The 17039-nt window shown below is 40.6% G+C and overlaps 1 protein-coding gene across 1 annotated transcript; it reads left to right on the top strand.

Moving 5' to 3' along the window:
- The first annotated feature begins 227 nt into the window (after positions 1–227).
- LOC121739837 (acyl-CoA Delta-9 desaturase-like) lies at positions 228–11435 on the top strand. The gene is made up of 6 exons (XM_042132425.1): positions 228–653; positions 1278–1408; positions 4126–4337; positions 6610–6795; positions 9128–9297; positions 11319–11435. Exons 1-6 carry the CDS (start codon positions 383–385, stop codon positions 11387–11389), a joined length of 1041 nt encoding a protein of 346 aa, XP_041988359.1. The 5' UTR covers positions 228–382; the 3' UTR covers positions 11390–11435.
- The last annotated feature ends 5604 nt before the right edge of the window (positions 11436–17039 follow it).

Below are 17039 nucleotides of genomic sequence, written 5' to 3' on the forward strand. Positions count from 1 at the left end.
ACATTTGCGGGACGGAAGATGCAACAATTCAATTTGTGGAACAATCTTTACTTCCTGAGGCCTTATCTTTTTAAGGTGTTATTTTAAGCAAAGAAATTTCTTACACTTTTTAAACATCGTTTAGTGTATGAGCAAGACCACAGGTTGAAGTATTTGCATAAAAAGTTATTGATTTCTTAATTACAAAAATAGTAAAAATAATGACCTAAATTATAGTGAAGTTTTAGCTTAGCTATATATTTTAAACTTTATGTATTAACAGAGAAATAAAGGAAATAAACATATAAACAAAGAATAATTTCGGGATCAATCAAGCGAAGAGGCCGGGCAGTGACGGTGTGATGAAACACATGAGTATATTAGAGTTAATTTATTCATAGGAATGGCACCAACTCAGGAGAACGTTAATCAATTACACTTTGAAGAATTACACGAGAGTAATACTGTGATACTTAAAACTGTTGACAAAAATGTAAATAATGAAGATAATGAAGTGTTTGGTGATTTTGATATTCGTAAATATGAATCGATAGAATTTAAGTCACGAATCAAATGGTTGGACTGTAGTGTGCAAGTGTTGCTGCATACGGTGTCATTATACGGACTTTTCTGTGTCATTACGAATCAGCCAAGATTTTATACGACTCTTTTCGGTATGTTATTTTCTATGCTATTGTTTTTTTATAGTAAATATGTAGGATATGGATACTTTTAGCACAGTAAAGATATCTTTAACGTGCTCTTTAATCTTAATAAAAATCGGCCAAGTGCGAGTCGGACTCGCCCACGAAGGATTCAGTACCGGTATAGAGTGGAAGTAGACAAAAAAATGTGTTTTTTGCATGGGACCCCCCCTTAAATATTTACTTTAATTTTATTTTGATGCGGTTTTCTTTAATAGATAGAGTGATTAAAGAGGAAGGTTTATAAGTATAATAACATTCATTAAATAGTGGAGAAGTGCTGTTAATTTTGGGGTTTCTAATATAATTTTGTGATGTCGTAAATTACATTGCAAACGCAGGCTAAACCCTATGAGATTTATCAAAATAATGTACTAAGTATTGTACCGGCCGCCGGGGCGGGTCGCTACTTCTGTATAAATTATAGTACCTTTTTCCGTTGGGGAAATACACCTACGCATCTCCGGTAGCCTGGGTGCTTTTCCGCTTTTGGCAGAGCCACGGGATACGCGAAAGTGTAATTTCGCGTATCCCGTGGCTCTGGCAGAAACCATAATATTATACTCGTAGTGCACACTATGTTTTATCTTACAGTGATAGCCACAATATACACGACCGGCTTCGGCATCACGGCGGGCGTGCACCGGCTGTGGTCGCACCGCGCGTACCGGGCGCGCCTGCCGCTGCGGCTGCTGCTGGCCGCGCTCTTCACCGTCACGGGCCAGGTGAGTGTCATGTACCACCGCGATATACACGACCGGCTTCGGCGTCACGGCGGGCGTGCACCGGCTGTGGTCGCAACGCGCGTACCGGGCGCGCCTGCCGCTGCGGCTGCTGCTGGCCGCGCTCTTCACCGTCACGGGCCAGGTGAGTGTCATGTACCACCGCGATATACACGACCGGCTTCGGCGTCACGGCGGGCGTGCACCGGCTGTGGTCGCACCGCGCGTACCGGGCGCGCCTGCCGCTGCGGCTGCTGCTGGCCGCGCTCTTCACCGTCACGGGCCAGGTGAGTGTCATGTACCACCGCGATATACACGACCGGCTTCGGCGTCACGGCGGGCGTGCACCGGCTGTGGTCGCAACGCGCGTACCGGGCGCGCCTGCCGCTGCGGCTGCTGCTGGCCGCGCTCTTCACCGTCACGGGCCAGGTGAGTGTCATGTACCACCGCGATATACACGACCGGCTTCGGCGTCACGGCGGGCGTGCACCGGCTGTGGTCGCACCGCGCGTACCGGGCGCGCCTGCCGCTGCGGCTGCTGCTGGCCGCGCTCTTCACCGTCACGGGCCAGGTGAGTGTCATGTACCACCGCGATATACACGACCGGCTTCGGCGTCACGGCGGGCGTGCACCGGCTGTGGTCGCACCGCGCGTACCGGGCGCGCCTGCCGCTGCGGCTGCTGCTGGCCGCGCTCTTCACCGTCACGGGCCAGGTGAGTGTCATGTACCACCGCGATATACACGACCGGCTTCGGCGTCACGGCGGGCGTGCACCGGCTGTGGTCGCAACGCGCGTACCGGGCGCGCCTGCCGCTGCGGCTGCTGCTGGCCGCGCTCTTCACCGTCACGGGCCAGGTGAGTGTCATGTACCACCGCGATATACACGACCGGCTTCGGCGTTACGGCGGGCGTGCTCCGGCTGTGGTCGCACCGCGCGTACCGGGCGCGCCTACCGCTGCGGCTGCTGCTGGCCGTGCTCTTCACCGTCACGGGCCAGGTGAGTGTCATGTACCACCGCGATATACACGACCGGCTTCGGCGTCACGGCGGGCGTGCACCGGCTGTGGTCGCAACGCGCGTACCGGGCGCGCCTGCCGCTGCGGCTGCTGCTGGCCGCGCTCTTCACCGTCACGGGCCAGGTGAGTGTCATGTACCACCGCGATATACACGACCGGCTTCGGCGTTACGGCGGGCGTGCTCCGGCTGTGGTCGCACCGCGCGTACCGGGCGCGCCTACCGCTGCGGCTGCTGCTGGCCGTGCTCTTCACCGTCACGGGCCAGGTGAGTGTCATGTACCACCGCGATATACACGACCGGCTTCGGCGTTAGGGCGGGCGTGCACCGGCTGTAATATTGTAATATTTAGTAGTGTCTTTAGAAAGATTGCCGCTTAACCGTAGTAAAGATACAGAAAAAATTCGCGCACAGGAAGGCGCACAGCGATAATGGTTTGATACCATATAGGTACGCTCACGCGTTTTTGGTCAGAAAACAATTACCAAATACATAAATACATTACTTCATTACTATATTATGTCAGTAGTACTACTGACATTTTGGTCACAAGATGGTAAAGTTAGCCCATTGTCCTTGTCGATGAATAGAAATAATTGCTCGAGTTGACCTTTATTATTGCGGTGTCGTCCGCCGTACGCGAAACGTGACCGTACATGCGACACAAGAGGCACGTGAAATTTGTTGCGGTCTTCCGCCAAAAGATATTTTGAAGTTTTCACTATAGTTCAAAACAAACTTCGTAAATAAGTTTATCTTAGCGTCACAGTGGTTTGAAAGTTCTAAAGTGCGACAGACGCAAACGAAAGTGCGATGTAACTAGCACACGGGCAGTATAGCACTAGGTATATACATATATTATATAGGTATATCTACGGTGAATAATCTCGCAGCGCAATCAATCCATACTCCACAGCTCGTAGAACGGAAACAGATTCCAAATACTGGCTGAACACCAGTATTTTGGCAAGGCATCCAAAATGCTATAACAAAATGGTTTACTATTCGTCCTTGTGAATTAGCCCGGCGGCACATTATCCGAAATTTCTGATCAGAAAAATTCGGACGCCCGCCGGAACGCACTCTGGTCATACAGTTTGTTATAGACCCCGCACACTATCAGAATTTCTTACGTGTCAAAATGTATGAGCGGGGCGGGGCGTCCGAATTTTTCTGATCAAAAATTCGGATAATGTGCGGCCGGGCTTAATTTCGTAGGCTAAGTGCAACACTTTATAAGTTTCATGTGAACTCTTTAGCAAGGGTATAAGAAGTTTTGGTCCAACCTCCGGACATGGTGATAATTTTGGTAACGATTAAATAGTCTCAGCCGAAAATTTATTTTATACAATGGATTTATTACGATTTAACAAAATATTATCCTATCGTTAAATTTTTCGTGGACTAAGTTATTGTTTTAGTTTAGGGCTATTTCTACAGAAAAAAGAAAAACCTTTCAAGTTTCAGACTTCAGTGCATCCGTCTGTTCAGTGTAAGCTTTTTGACGTGTAATAATATCTATTATAAGCAGTATGCACTACCAGCTACCATGAAATGAGAGTAAAAGTTATGCACGGCCGGTGTATAACTTTTACTCTAATTTCCAATTGCCACTGCAAAAAGAAAATTTTAAGTCGGATCTGTCGTTGACTGTACAATTTCGTGCCATTTGGTAATATATTTGGTAATATATTCTTTCTTTCAAGCGTGACATCTACACGTGGGCGCTGGACCACCGCGTGCACCACAAGTATACGGAGACCGTCGCTGACCCCCACAACATCCACCGGGGGTTCGTGTTCGCGCACATCGGGTGGGTCGTCATGACCCCCCATCCCGCTGTCGAGAACCGACGGGTCGCGCTGAGGAAGACTTCCACAGATTTACTCGCGGACCCCGTGGTTAGGTTACAGAAGAAGTAAGTGTTTTTAGGGTTCCGTACTCAAAGGGTAAAAAGACGGACAGACATCGAAGTCTCAGTAATAGGGACCCGCCCTATTACTGAGACTTCGACGTCTGTCCGTCTGTCTGTCTCCAGGCTGTATCTCAAGAACCGCTATAGCTAGACTTCTCAAACTTTTACAGATTGTGTAGGTATATCTGTTGCCCCTATAGACCGTAACAACAAATACTATAAACAAAATAAATATAATATTTAAGGGGCTTCCATGCAACAAACGTGATTTTTTTGGCTTTTTTTTTGCTCTTAATTCATAACATAGCAATAGGCAGGCTCCTGAAATATTTACAAAATCTTTAATTACGTGGTAGAGCCATGCTTCGGCACGAATGGGCCGGCTCGACTGGAGAAATACCACGGGCTCACAGAAAACCGACGTGAAACAGCGCTTGCGCTGTGTTTCGCCGAGTAAGTGAGTTTACCGGAGGCCGAATCCCCTACCCTTCCCTACTCTTCCCTATTCCCTTTTAAAATGCCGACAACGCACCTGCAGCACTTCTGATGTTGCTCGAGTGCCCATATGGGCGACGGAAGTTGCTTTCCATCAGGTGACCCATTTGCTCGTTTGCCCCTTATTTCATAAAAAAATATATATTTGTACTTTAATATTTAATAATAAAATAAAATAAATATTTCCATACAAAAAATACAAATTGTTGCTCTATAACGGTACAATCCCTTCGTGCGCGAGTCTAACTCGCACTTGGCCGATTTTTTTATTCGATGCTTAGACGTCTGATTGAAAATATAGATAAGTACTTGATATTCCGGTAAATAATGTAACACAACATTTAATTAAGCGAAAGTGTTGTGTTGCAAACCCTTTAAATTAATAAAATGAAGTAAAAAGTTAAATAATATTACCGAACGCACTTTTATCACGAGCAATACATAGGCAAAATGTCAAAATATGCTATAGGTACTATTCTATTCCTAGGCAGCTGACAGACCAACGTCATTTGGTCGGATCATGTCAATTCAATGTTAATTGTGATATTATGTCGGCTGGGTTTCACGTAACGCAACCAAACTACGTAGGTCTCCCATCTGCTTAGGAATCAGCTTCTCTGATAGTACATTTCTAATAAATAATTGAATAGCTTTCACATACACTTACATTACACTTTAACGAATAACGATAATAATAATAATATATTATTATAACAGGTAATAAGTAGATATGTAATAAAGACTTTGACAGGTAATTGTATGTAAATGTCTCTCAATGCAGCCGTAACACTAGTGAATAATTTCGATAATATTCACATTTATAATATAAATCATATTAGACCAATTAATTATAACTATTTACTTACCTATTGTATATATTATGTGATCGAAGCCTATTACTATTTACCTCTAGTTATGACGACTAACTTCTTATTTGTATCTTTTTCAAAATAAGTGTAAGAGAATTAATTAAGTAAAAAATATATTTTTTATTTTTTTGTTTTTTTATGTAATGGGGGCAAACGAGCAAGCGGGTCACCTGATGGAAAGCAACTTCCGTCGCCCATGGACACTCACAGCATCAGAAGAGCTGCTGGTGCGTTGCCGGCCTTTTAAGAGGGAATAGGGTAAGGATGGGAAGGGAAGGGAATAGGGGAGGGTAGGGAAGGGAATAGGGTAGGGGATTGCGCCTCCGGTAAACAAATTTGCATAATATTGTGTTAGGTTATAGATACATAATATAAATAATATTGTGAGCGCCTCCGTGGTCTAGTGGTATAGAGCGCGGCTCTTGACTCGGAGGTCGTGGGTTCGATTCCCGCGTTGGAAACATGTTATTTCCAAGTTTGGTTAGGACAATGCAGGCTGATCACCTGATGGTTTGACAAGTAAGATGATCCATGCGTCGGATGGGCATGTAAAAAGTCGGACCTGCGCCTGATCTCTCGCCAGTCGTGTCGGTCGTCCGTCCCACTGGGTTATGGGAGTAAAGGAATAGAGAGTGCTCTTGTGTACTGCGCACACACTTGGGTACTATAAATTACTCCTGCGTAGCTGGCCTGGTTTCAATGAAACCGGCCACCGTCACCGAAACCGGTGTGGGAGCTATTATTATTAATATTGTATAACGATCTTAAGATAACACAGCTTGTGTTATAGAAATTCTTTAGAGATTGTGTTTCTTTGTTTTTGCCTGTCCTGTAGATAACCAAAATAAATAAATTCTTCAATGGTCTATGTAAACTAAGGAAAGTTTAGTAGCTCTATAATTTTATTTCAGGTTCTACATTCCCCTGTTTGTGCTACTTAACGTGGTACTACCCGTGGCCATTCCCGTGTACTGCTGGGGCGAGACTGTCTTCCTCAGTTTCATCATCAGCTTCGTGATGCGGTTCACCATCACCCTCAACATCGCCTTCTGTGTTAACAGCTTTGCCCACTTGTGGGGAAATAAGCCGTATGACAGGTAGGCTATTGAAGAATTAGTTCATGATTCATGTTATAGAATGTTAAGAATTGAGTCGTCTAAGGCAGATGGCGGACCTAGAATTTGGTTTATATCCGACTATGAAATATGATTATTTTTAGGGTTCCGTACCCAAAGGGTAAGAACGGGACCCTATTACTGAGACGTTGATGTCTGTCCGTCTGTCTCACGGTCTGTCTGTCCGTCTGTCTGTCTGTCTGCAATATGGGTATCAAATGAAAGGGCTCATTGAAAGTAACTCGAAAATGACAAGCTTTTATTATCATGCAAATTGTATAATACATTGAGGATTTTAACATAAAAGTTAAAATTTTTAAGGAGAAATTTATTTTATTCTTTTTAGACTATTTAAATAAAAGCTTTTTTTCAAAAAGTTTTTTGTTTATAATTTTTGGTGCTGCTATAACAACAAATACTAAAAACAAAATAAAGTTAATATTTAAGGGGGGCTCCCATATTATTTTCATCCCAAACATTTTTTTTTTGCTCCTTTTTGGCTCGTAATCCATAATGGCAACATAATATAGGTACTTGAAATTTTCACTAAATCCTCAATTAGTATGTGTACTTTAATATTAAATAGTAACATTAAAATAAAAAAAATATTAAGGGGGGCTCCCATACAAAAAACACAATTTTAATTTTTTTCCCTATTGGCGCTCTATAACGGTACGGAACCCTTCGTGCGCGAGTCCGACTCGCACTTGACCGATTTTTTTTTAGTTACTTGTCTAGCAAACCTAAAGCTCGCAAACAGTAAGAAATGGAGCATGTAATTCGAAGGTTCTACGTCTGCACCACGGAGCTCATACAAGTCTACACCAATACCTAAAAGTATTGAATTATACTTGAGCCAAATATTAAGAGGAGTCCACACCGCCGTTTTTACATACAAACGTTGTCCCCTGTTTCCTCCTTGGATAATGCCGGTAGAGTAATGATTTTTTTCCTGAATATCTATGGCCACTATTAGCATGTCCACATGTTTTCTTTTTTTTTTCATAATTTTATTTTATAAAAAATAAGAACGTCCAAAAACCCAAAAAAATGGCCAGATTTTCTTCTGTGTTCAGACACCCAGAAAACAAAACTGGCTAAAATATACAAAAAAAAAAAAATAGGAACACAGTTCAAGCCTTGCTTTAATTCTTAATGAAAAAAGTACTTAAATCGGTTAAGTTTTGGAGAAGGAATCAGCGGACAACGTATCGAAGATTTTCTGTTCTTTTATTAGAACGTTTGTCGTGTTTGTCGTGTCTCTATCGCGCTCTGCGGTGGGAGACTTGAGATTGGTGAGTCAGCAATACATTTTCAAAAACCTATTTTCATTTTCTCTCGCCCCTGGTGTATCCTCTTAATACGGTAGATAAACCAATTTTACTATGTTCAGTATATTTTCTAATAGCTATATTGACTCATTATATATTATAATATTGATTCGTCATACTGATGAAATTGCAAGAAGACATTTTTATATTCCGGAAAGTACATTTTTGCTGACGTAGAGCTAGTTAATATTAAACTAAGTTGTGAATAGCAAGTTCCCCAAATCTCGCAAGTTATTTTTTACAAGGCGCAATAGTATTTTACCTTATCATAATATTAAAACGACAAACTTTGTAACCCTTTTTACGAAAAATGGGGAAACGTAGTGTATGAAATTTTGCACAGTTATAGTTTATATGGTGAAGGAGTGCATCGAGCTAATATTATTTTGAAATTATACTTTTACCATACATTTTTTAACAAATAAAACATTACACACACTACAATACACACACATGAGAAATGACAGATTTTTGAGTGACAAGCCTATACATACGAATTATACTCTTTTATTTATGGTTGAAGACTGTTGACAACAAGTTGACAAATTAAAAATGGATTATAGTTTTTTTTATTGAATCTTAGATACTATTACACAATGCTTACACGGCCAGTCTGAGATCAGCTGAGTCCCAAAGACGAGAGTTGAAAAATATATATGATAAAGTCAATATTTTATTACAAATTAAACGTAGTAGTCCAAGGTCGAATTTCGACCATTGGGCGATCTCTAGTTACTCCAAAAGTAGATAAAGTTATGTTTTGAGAGTAGGTATAATATTCTTACGTAGTATTAGTAGTAGATCAGAGAGCCATGTCGAGTAAGCTAGTCGGTGTAGTTCAATGTCTGAATGAATCAAAAATTTCAGCTTTAGGAGTAAATAGGTAGGATCTGTATTAATAGACAAGTCGAGTGTAACTCAATGTACACCTTAAAATATTCAAGTTTTTGTGGCATTATGAACATTGCCTCCATTGTTTCCAGCTTTATCAAATCAGTGGAGAACAAGCTAGTGAGCATGGCGGCCTTGGGCGAGGGCTGGCACAACTACCACCACACTTTCCCCTGGGACTACCGCACCTCGGAGCTGGGGCGGCTCAACCCGTCCACGACACTCATTGACCTGTTTGCGAAGATTGGATGGGCTTACGATTGTGAGTATTTTTTTAAAATGAAATAAGGGGGCAAACGAGCAAACGGGTCACCTGATGGAAAGCAACTTCCGTCGCCCATGGACACTCGCAGCATCAGAAGAGCTGCAGGTGTTTTGCCGGCCATTTTAAGAGGGAATAGGGTAATAGGGGAGGGTAGGGATGGGAAGGGACGGGAATAGGGGAGGGTAAGGAAGGGATTGGGCCTACGGTAAACTCACTCACTCGGCGAAACACAGCGCAAACGCTGTTTCACGCTGGTTTTTTGTGAGAACGAAGTACTTCTCCGGTCGAGCCGGCCCATTCGTGCCAAAGCATGGTTCTCCCGCGTATCAAAGATGATTAAATATGGTAATTGAAGGAAATCTTCAGTAGGTATCTAATACCTAAAAAGTTTACACTGTGTGTACAGACGTAGAAGTCAAGAGTCAAGACACCTTTCTAAAGAATTATATTATGTGACCTTTAATTAGTAGTATATTTTGTATAAATGTAAAGTTTACTTGCCTTTTGGCTTTACTAAACTGATTTTGATAGAAGACACCGAAAAAGAAGAGAAGCAATGTTTCTGGGAAATGTATTATGTAGTAGGTAGACTAGGTAGCTCTCTCAGAAATTGCTCTTTAATTCAAAACCATTATTAAACCCAATAATAATAAATAATTATAACAGAGTTTTATGTGAAAGTGACACGAGCTAAATGACTTAATATAAAAGGCAATTTAAGTATAGAAAATTAGAGTAATGCATTTTCATTTTTTTTTTAATGAAATAAGGGGCAAACGAGCAAACGGGTCACCTGATGGAAAGCAACTTCCGTCGCCCATGGACACTCGCAGCATCAGAAGAGCTGCAAGTGCGTTGCCGGCCTTTTAAGAGGGAATAGGGTAATAGGGGAGGGTAGGGAAGGGAAGGGAAGGGAATAGTTGAGGGTAGGGAAGGGAATAGGGTAGGGGTTAGGGAATTGGGCCTCCGGTAAACTCACTCACTCAGCGAAACACAGCGCAAGCGCTGTTTCACGCCGGTTTTCTGTGAGAACGTGGTATTTATCCGGTCGAGCCGGCCCATTCGTGCCGAAGCATGGCTCTCCCACGTATAGTGGGATACTTGTGTCGTGGTTATTGCTATTTTAATAAATTCAGGCGCTTCACGTGATTTTACGTCTTTTTCCATACTGTATGTGAACTTTTTTACGATACTTATTCTTTCGAATTTGCAGGCTAATTTTTTCAGTCTCAGCTATATAATTGTTATGTGACCGCTATAAAACGTTTTTACGACCGCCACAGATATAAAACACGGTTATTTTCCAAATAATATCGTGTAATAATATCGTGACCTATCCTATAGCGTCTTTGTATTTTTAGGTTAACTTGTAGCAGTCTGGATTAAAAATTTTAGATGAAAATATTATAGCAATAACCCAAGCTGGCGCAAGCGGCCACCGCGGTTAGGAGACAATCGAATTCACAAATCAGTTCCTCGATTGCTACTTTTTCGTGTCGGGGGTTTTGTCTAGATTTTTTTATGTCTTAGGCCCGATTCGACCAAACTTGAAGTTACACGAGTATAACTATCATGAGAATAATTTTACTCCTTTAATTTACTCTAGGATATTATCGTTTGCATTTTACCAAGTTACTCAAAGAGTATGAAATAAAATGTCAATTATAGTTCACAATGACACCGACCGCGACAGTTGACACCCTGTTGTGCAACTATTCTCAGTTTAATATTTACTCCATCAAAATAGCCCGCGTAAATATTTACTCCCGTGTAATTACCTTATTCTTGTATTAGAAGTTGGAAAAACACAAAACCAGCTTACTCTTAGATTGGGAGACAGTTATACTTGAGTAAAATTTTACTCCAGTTTGGTCGAATCCGCCCTTAGTAAAATAGTAAAAGATGTAGCAGGAACTGAGCTACAACGTTTTGTCCCCCAGAGTTAAATGCTGAGTTTAACAGATTTTTGTATCTCGTACTACAATATTCAAATTAACAATACCTTGGTTTTTTTTCAGTGAAATATGCTACAACAGATATGGTGCAAAAAAAATCTGCCAAGAGTGGGGATGGCAGCCGAGTGCATTGAAAATGTAGGCTAAATCATTATTATCAACATAATATTAATAATTATATTTGCGCAACGTAATGGGCGTACCCAGGATTTAGCTGGGGGGGGGGGGGGGGGGGGGCAGCTCATACCTTCGGAGAAGATGGTCGGTCTGGTATATTGAAACATTGAAAATTGACTTTTATAAATCTGACTGAAAAGATATTTTGTTTCCAACACATCATTTTGCGCAGAGTAGGTAACACGTTTCTTATTTCCATTTGCCATTGCCAGGATAACTGACGTTTATTTCATTATCCCCCCTGCCCCTACCTGGGTACGCCCATGATTGACCTATTTAAAGTACAAATATTTGTTTAGTTAAGTAAAAAACTTATACCAAGATAGCTGTTTTATTTCTCCAGCTTATTGCTTACAATGAAATGCCTAAATAATTACATAGTGTTAATAGTAATCGTTGGTTCTATACTTTTTTTTATTATAATCATAAGTAGGTACTTATATGCATCATACATAGGGTTGCCAACTCTCGAAAGGACCAACCCGGGAGAATTGTAGGGGGGCGGGGGGGAATATGTACTAGATTGCTAGACGATGTTTTAGATTTATTTATGAAAGCTAGCGATAAAAGCTATGGAATAGCTTTAAAAATATTAAAATATAGTTTTTAATATGAGAAAGAACATAGTATCAGGATTCAGGACCATTTCTCTCTTTTAATTACGTAAAGAAGTCATTAATAAGCCCAGCGTTAATCCAAGCGATTTTTTTCGAACAGATAATATAATTGTCCTGCTTCATCTTACATTTTTTTCACTAACTCAATTTATAAGTTTTTGAAAAACCGGATAAATTATCGCTATCCGGTAGGACGGGAGCTTAAGAGGATACCACACCGCCCTTTTTTCCATACAAACGTTGTCCCCTGTTTCCTCCCTGGATAATGCTAGTAGAGTTATAATTTTTTTCCTGAATATCTACGGCCACTAATACAATGTCCCTATGTTTTCTTTTTTTTCATAATTTAATTATTAAATAAGATATGAACGTTCAAAAACCCAAAAAAATGGTCAGATTTTCCACTGTGTTCAAACGTCCAGAAAACAGATTTGGCTAGGTTATACAAAAAAAGCAAAACATAGGAACACAGCTCAAGCCTTTTTTTAATCTTTAATGAAAAAAGTACTTAAATCGGTTAAGTTTTGGAGAAGGAATCAGGGGACAACGAATCGTTGATTTTCTGGATTTTCTGCAGTTGTCTCTATCGCGTTCTGCGGTATAGGCTTGAGGTAAGGGAGACAGCTATAGATATTACACGTACTTTTTTTTCATATCTCTAGCCGCTGTTGTATCCTCTTAAGCATTATTACCAGAGTCTCCCGGGCAATCCGGGAGGGTTGGGAACCCTAAATTCATACACCTACTTATGATCAATGATTACAATATGTCTAGTCTACTTCTTTTTATCCTTAACGCTAAAAGCTAGTATTTAATATTATTTTGTAGAAAAAAGACTTTTATTCCAAACTTAACTCGTTTTTCTTTGTGTGTGAACTGAAAATCTACTACAACGAAACATATAACTTTGTACTGGATATTCGATCCCAATTTGATTAAAAAAGGAAGTACGTTATAAGAAAACAATAAGGCTAAATATTATTATATAGAGCAACTAGATGTCCCGCGCGGCTTCGCCCGCGTAAATTAGGAATTTTACAGAAACCTTTACATACATTACAAGTACATTTTCCCATAAAAAATAGCTTATGTCCCTACTCCCTTCACTTGGTCTACTCTATATCTGTGCCAAATATTGCCATAAAAATTGCTCCAGTAGTTCGTAATTTCTAATATTTCCGATAACGGTGTTCACACTAACATCTTGTATGATATATCATACAAGATGTTAGTGTAAACACCGTTATCCTTGAAACCATCAAATGAGCCCGTCAAAATGAACAACTTTTTCTATGAGAAAAATGCTGGGAACTCAAAAAAATCCGTCTTCATACCCATACAAATTGCCGATCCGGGCATCCGTATGGGTATGAAGACGTAATTTTTTTCAGTTCCCAGCATTGTTCTCATAGAAAAAGTTGTTTATTTTTACGGTCTCATTTGATGGTTTCAAGGATAACGGTGTTTACACAAACACACTGTATAAGAATATAGACAGAAACGTTGTGAAACGCCGAACAAAACTTTTTGTTTACTGTCTGTGCGGGTGCTGCCTCTGGCGTCCAAACATTGCAGTAATAGTATAGTCCCTATTGACGTCTTACGGCCGTTCCCTATATTTGATCTATCTCTGGTTTTGCCCTACTAGAGATAGGAATAGCTCACAATTGACATAAATTATATGTCTCTAATGTCTAATCTGAGCTAGTCCTATCTCTAGTAGGGCAAAACCAGAGATAGATCAAATATTGGGAACGGCCGTTAGTATCTTAATTCTGAGTCTGATGCAACTGTCTTCGTTTGTGCACGCGCACTACACCACACCACAACTCACATATAGTGAACTTACCAACTTAGTTTTTCATGACTCATCAGGGCTGTAGCTAGAGTCCCGCCGTAATCAGGGCTAGGGCGGCGGATTGGGGAATCCGTTGCCCATTGCACGAGCTCTGCCCGACAGAAGAGCGCCCGGTGCCTCGGGCTGCTCCCGGGAGGCTCAGCAGAGCTTAATAGCTTGCTGCGGAGGAGTCTGCTTAAGTAGACGCCGCTAACTGGGCTACCGCAGATATCGCCCTCGTAGGCGGGTCCGGTGGCCCAGCAGCGTAGCGGAGTAAGGAGGCACCGGTGGGTTTTAGTGGGTAACCCCGGGTGCTCCTCCTTACCGCAGCACCTGGGGAGTCCCACATACCCCGGCGACCATTCCCCCGGGCCGCTGGGGATGCGTAACGCTTTTCCCATCGTTAAAAAAAAAAAAAAAAAAAAAAAAAAAAAAAAAAAAAAAAAAGAGCTGTAGCTAGAGTCAAATTTGAGGTAGGGCAGCGTCGGTTACAGGTAGGGCGGAAGCAAAAAAAATCGGTCAAGTGCGAGTCGGATTCGTGCACGAAGGGTTTCGTACCGTTATAGATAAAAAATAGGCCAAAATTGTGTTTTTTGTAATTGAGCCCCCTTTAAATGTAAATGTTATTTTAATTGTATTATTAATTAATTAAGTGATTTCGCAAAAATGTCCAGTGCCTACTGTTGCCATTAATATCAATATGCAGCAAAAAAGGCCAAAAAACACGAATCCTTAAATATTGATTTTATTTTGTTTTTAGTATTTGTTGTTTTGATTTATCTCTAGGTCAATGATGTATTCAATTCATTCAATAGTTATTCTTAGATACTTAAAAAAATTCTGTGACAAAGCATGAGCACTATATCTAAGAACTACATATTATTAAATCCTCAATTACGAAGAACAAGCGAACAATATGGTTAAACTTCTGGATGTAGCGATCCACGTGTGAGTGAGAGTGAGAAAATAATAATTAATTGTTGGGTTGGGTGATACGAGTCAATAGATACGACTAAAAATATATTTAGATTATTATTGTTTTTGCAAACTTATTAAAATAATAATTAATAATAAAATAACATAAAATATTTAAAACAGCTGAATTCTATGATTCGCCATATTATTAAAAATGCGAAGAACTTCGTTCAGATCAACTTTTTTTGTTCTTTCTTTTTCAAAGGCCAGAAATACCATACCAGCCATTCTTTCGTGACCCATTGACAGTCTTTGAGGCCTATTAATTGCAGTTAAAGTTGAAAACGTGGACTCGCACACTGCAGTACTACATCTTTTTTTTTCAAGATTATAATTAAATGGACGCATCGCTTCATGTAATCGTGATTCAAATGCCATCTATACACAGAACAAAGAATTATTATCGACGACTTCTGTGGCCCAATGGTTGGGCGTGTGGCAGCTTAATCCGGGGGACGCGGGTTCGAATCCTGCCAACGGAACAAAAAGTTTTTAAAGGTATAATAAAAATCTTAACTATATAATGTATAGTTTATATAAGAATAAAGTATATTTCTGTTGTCTAATACCTGTAGTGCAAGTCCTTTAGGTCTTCCTTTTTAGGGTTCCGTACCCAAAGGGTAAAAACGGGACCCTATTACTGAGACTTCGATGTCTGTCCGTCTGTTTCCAGGCTGTAACTCAAGAACGGTAATAGCTAGAGAAATGAAATTTTCACAGATTATGTATTTCTGTTGCCGCTATAACAACAAATACCAAAAACAAAATAAATTAAATATTTAAGGAGGGCTCCCATACAACAAACGTGATTTTTCTAACATTTTTTGCTTAACTATCAATGATGACAACAGGTAGGCACTGGAAATTTTCAAAAAGGCCTTAATAATATATGTAATTTAATAAATAATAATAAAAGTTAAAAAAAATTAAGGGTTAGGTAGGTAGGTCCCATACTATTTTTGCTCTATAACGGTACGTGCGCGGTATAACCCTTCGTGCGCGGGTCCGACTCGCACTTGGCCGATTATTGGTATTTTTAAGGTAGGGCATTGTGATTTTAAGGTAGGGCATTGCCCCACTATGCCCCCCCCCTAGCTACGGCCCTGCAGACTCATGTGCGACTTTGCGAACCTTTGAATAAAGTAAATGAAATTGTTAGTCGCAGGCCGCAGCCCATCGAAGTTTTCCGCCTTAATATAGTGTGCGCCTCGAATAATAGCTTTTGCTTGAACAATGTTATAATTAATTGTCGAAGCAGCTGTAGTTCAGGTATTTTGCTGACTCTTCTCTTAAAGCAGGCCGTCGAACATGCTGCGTCAGGTCAATAGGCTGAATTATTATAATTAGCCACGATTTGATGATGTTCAGAACGTGGATTTTGCCCAATTTGTGAAATTTGAGGCGCATGCAGATCACAGAATGAAAGAATCGTTAAATTACAAGTCACGTACCTACTATATTATCTAAAAACATCGTTTTAATATCTATAGAATAGCTGTTTTACCCCCGCGGGGGTAATTACCACTGGTGATTATTACGGAACTACTGGTTAAAATAAACGATGTGAATTTAAATAAAATATCGTTTATTTATACACATTTAAAGTATCAGCTTTATTGCCACGGGTGGCTATACCCCACTGACCTCTATAATACACTGGACAGGCGATCGCTATCAATAAAATTTTCCTATTTGAAAGTCGCCATATTGGCGCTGATTGCTATGTGAAAGCAGTAGTGAGTGTACTTGGAACTACTATTTTGCAAATGGCGGTTATCATCCTACTAATATTAATTATAAAGGCGAAAGTTTGTTTGGATGTATGCATGTATGGATGTGTGGATGTATGGATGTTTGTTACTCTTTCGCGCAAAAACTACTGAACGGATTTTAGTGAAACTTTACAAAAATATAGCTTATACATCAGAATAACACATAGGCTACAATTTTAACCGACTTTCAAAATGGGGGAGGTGTTATGTTCGTTTTCTTATGTTCAACGATTACCCCGCCGTTTGTTAACCGATTTTCAAACTGTTGGTATATAGGGTATCATCCCAATTTGGTATTATATGCACAAAAGTGGTGATCTGATGAAGGATGCATAAGTAATCGAGGGAACTCCTCAAAATTTATATGGAAACATGTGGTTCAAATCAGCATAAGAAATAGCTGTCA

This window comes from Aricia agestis, chromosome 2, assembly GCF_905147365.1.
Source record: "Aricia agestis chromosome 2, ilAriAges1.1, whole genome shotgun sequence".
Lineage (NCBI taxonomy): Eukaryota > Metazoa > Arthropoda > Insecta > Lepidoptera > Lycaenidae > Aricia > Aricia agestis.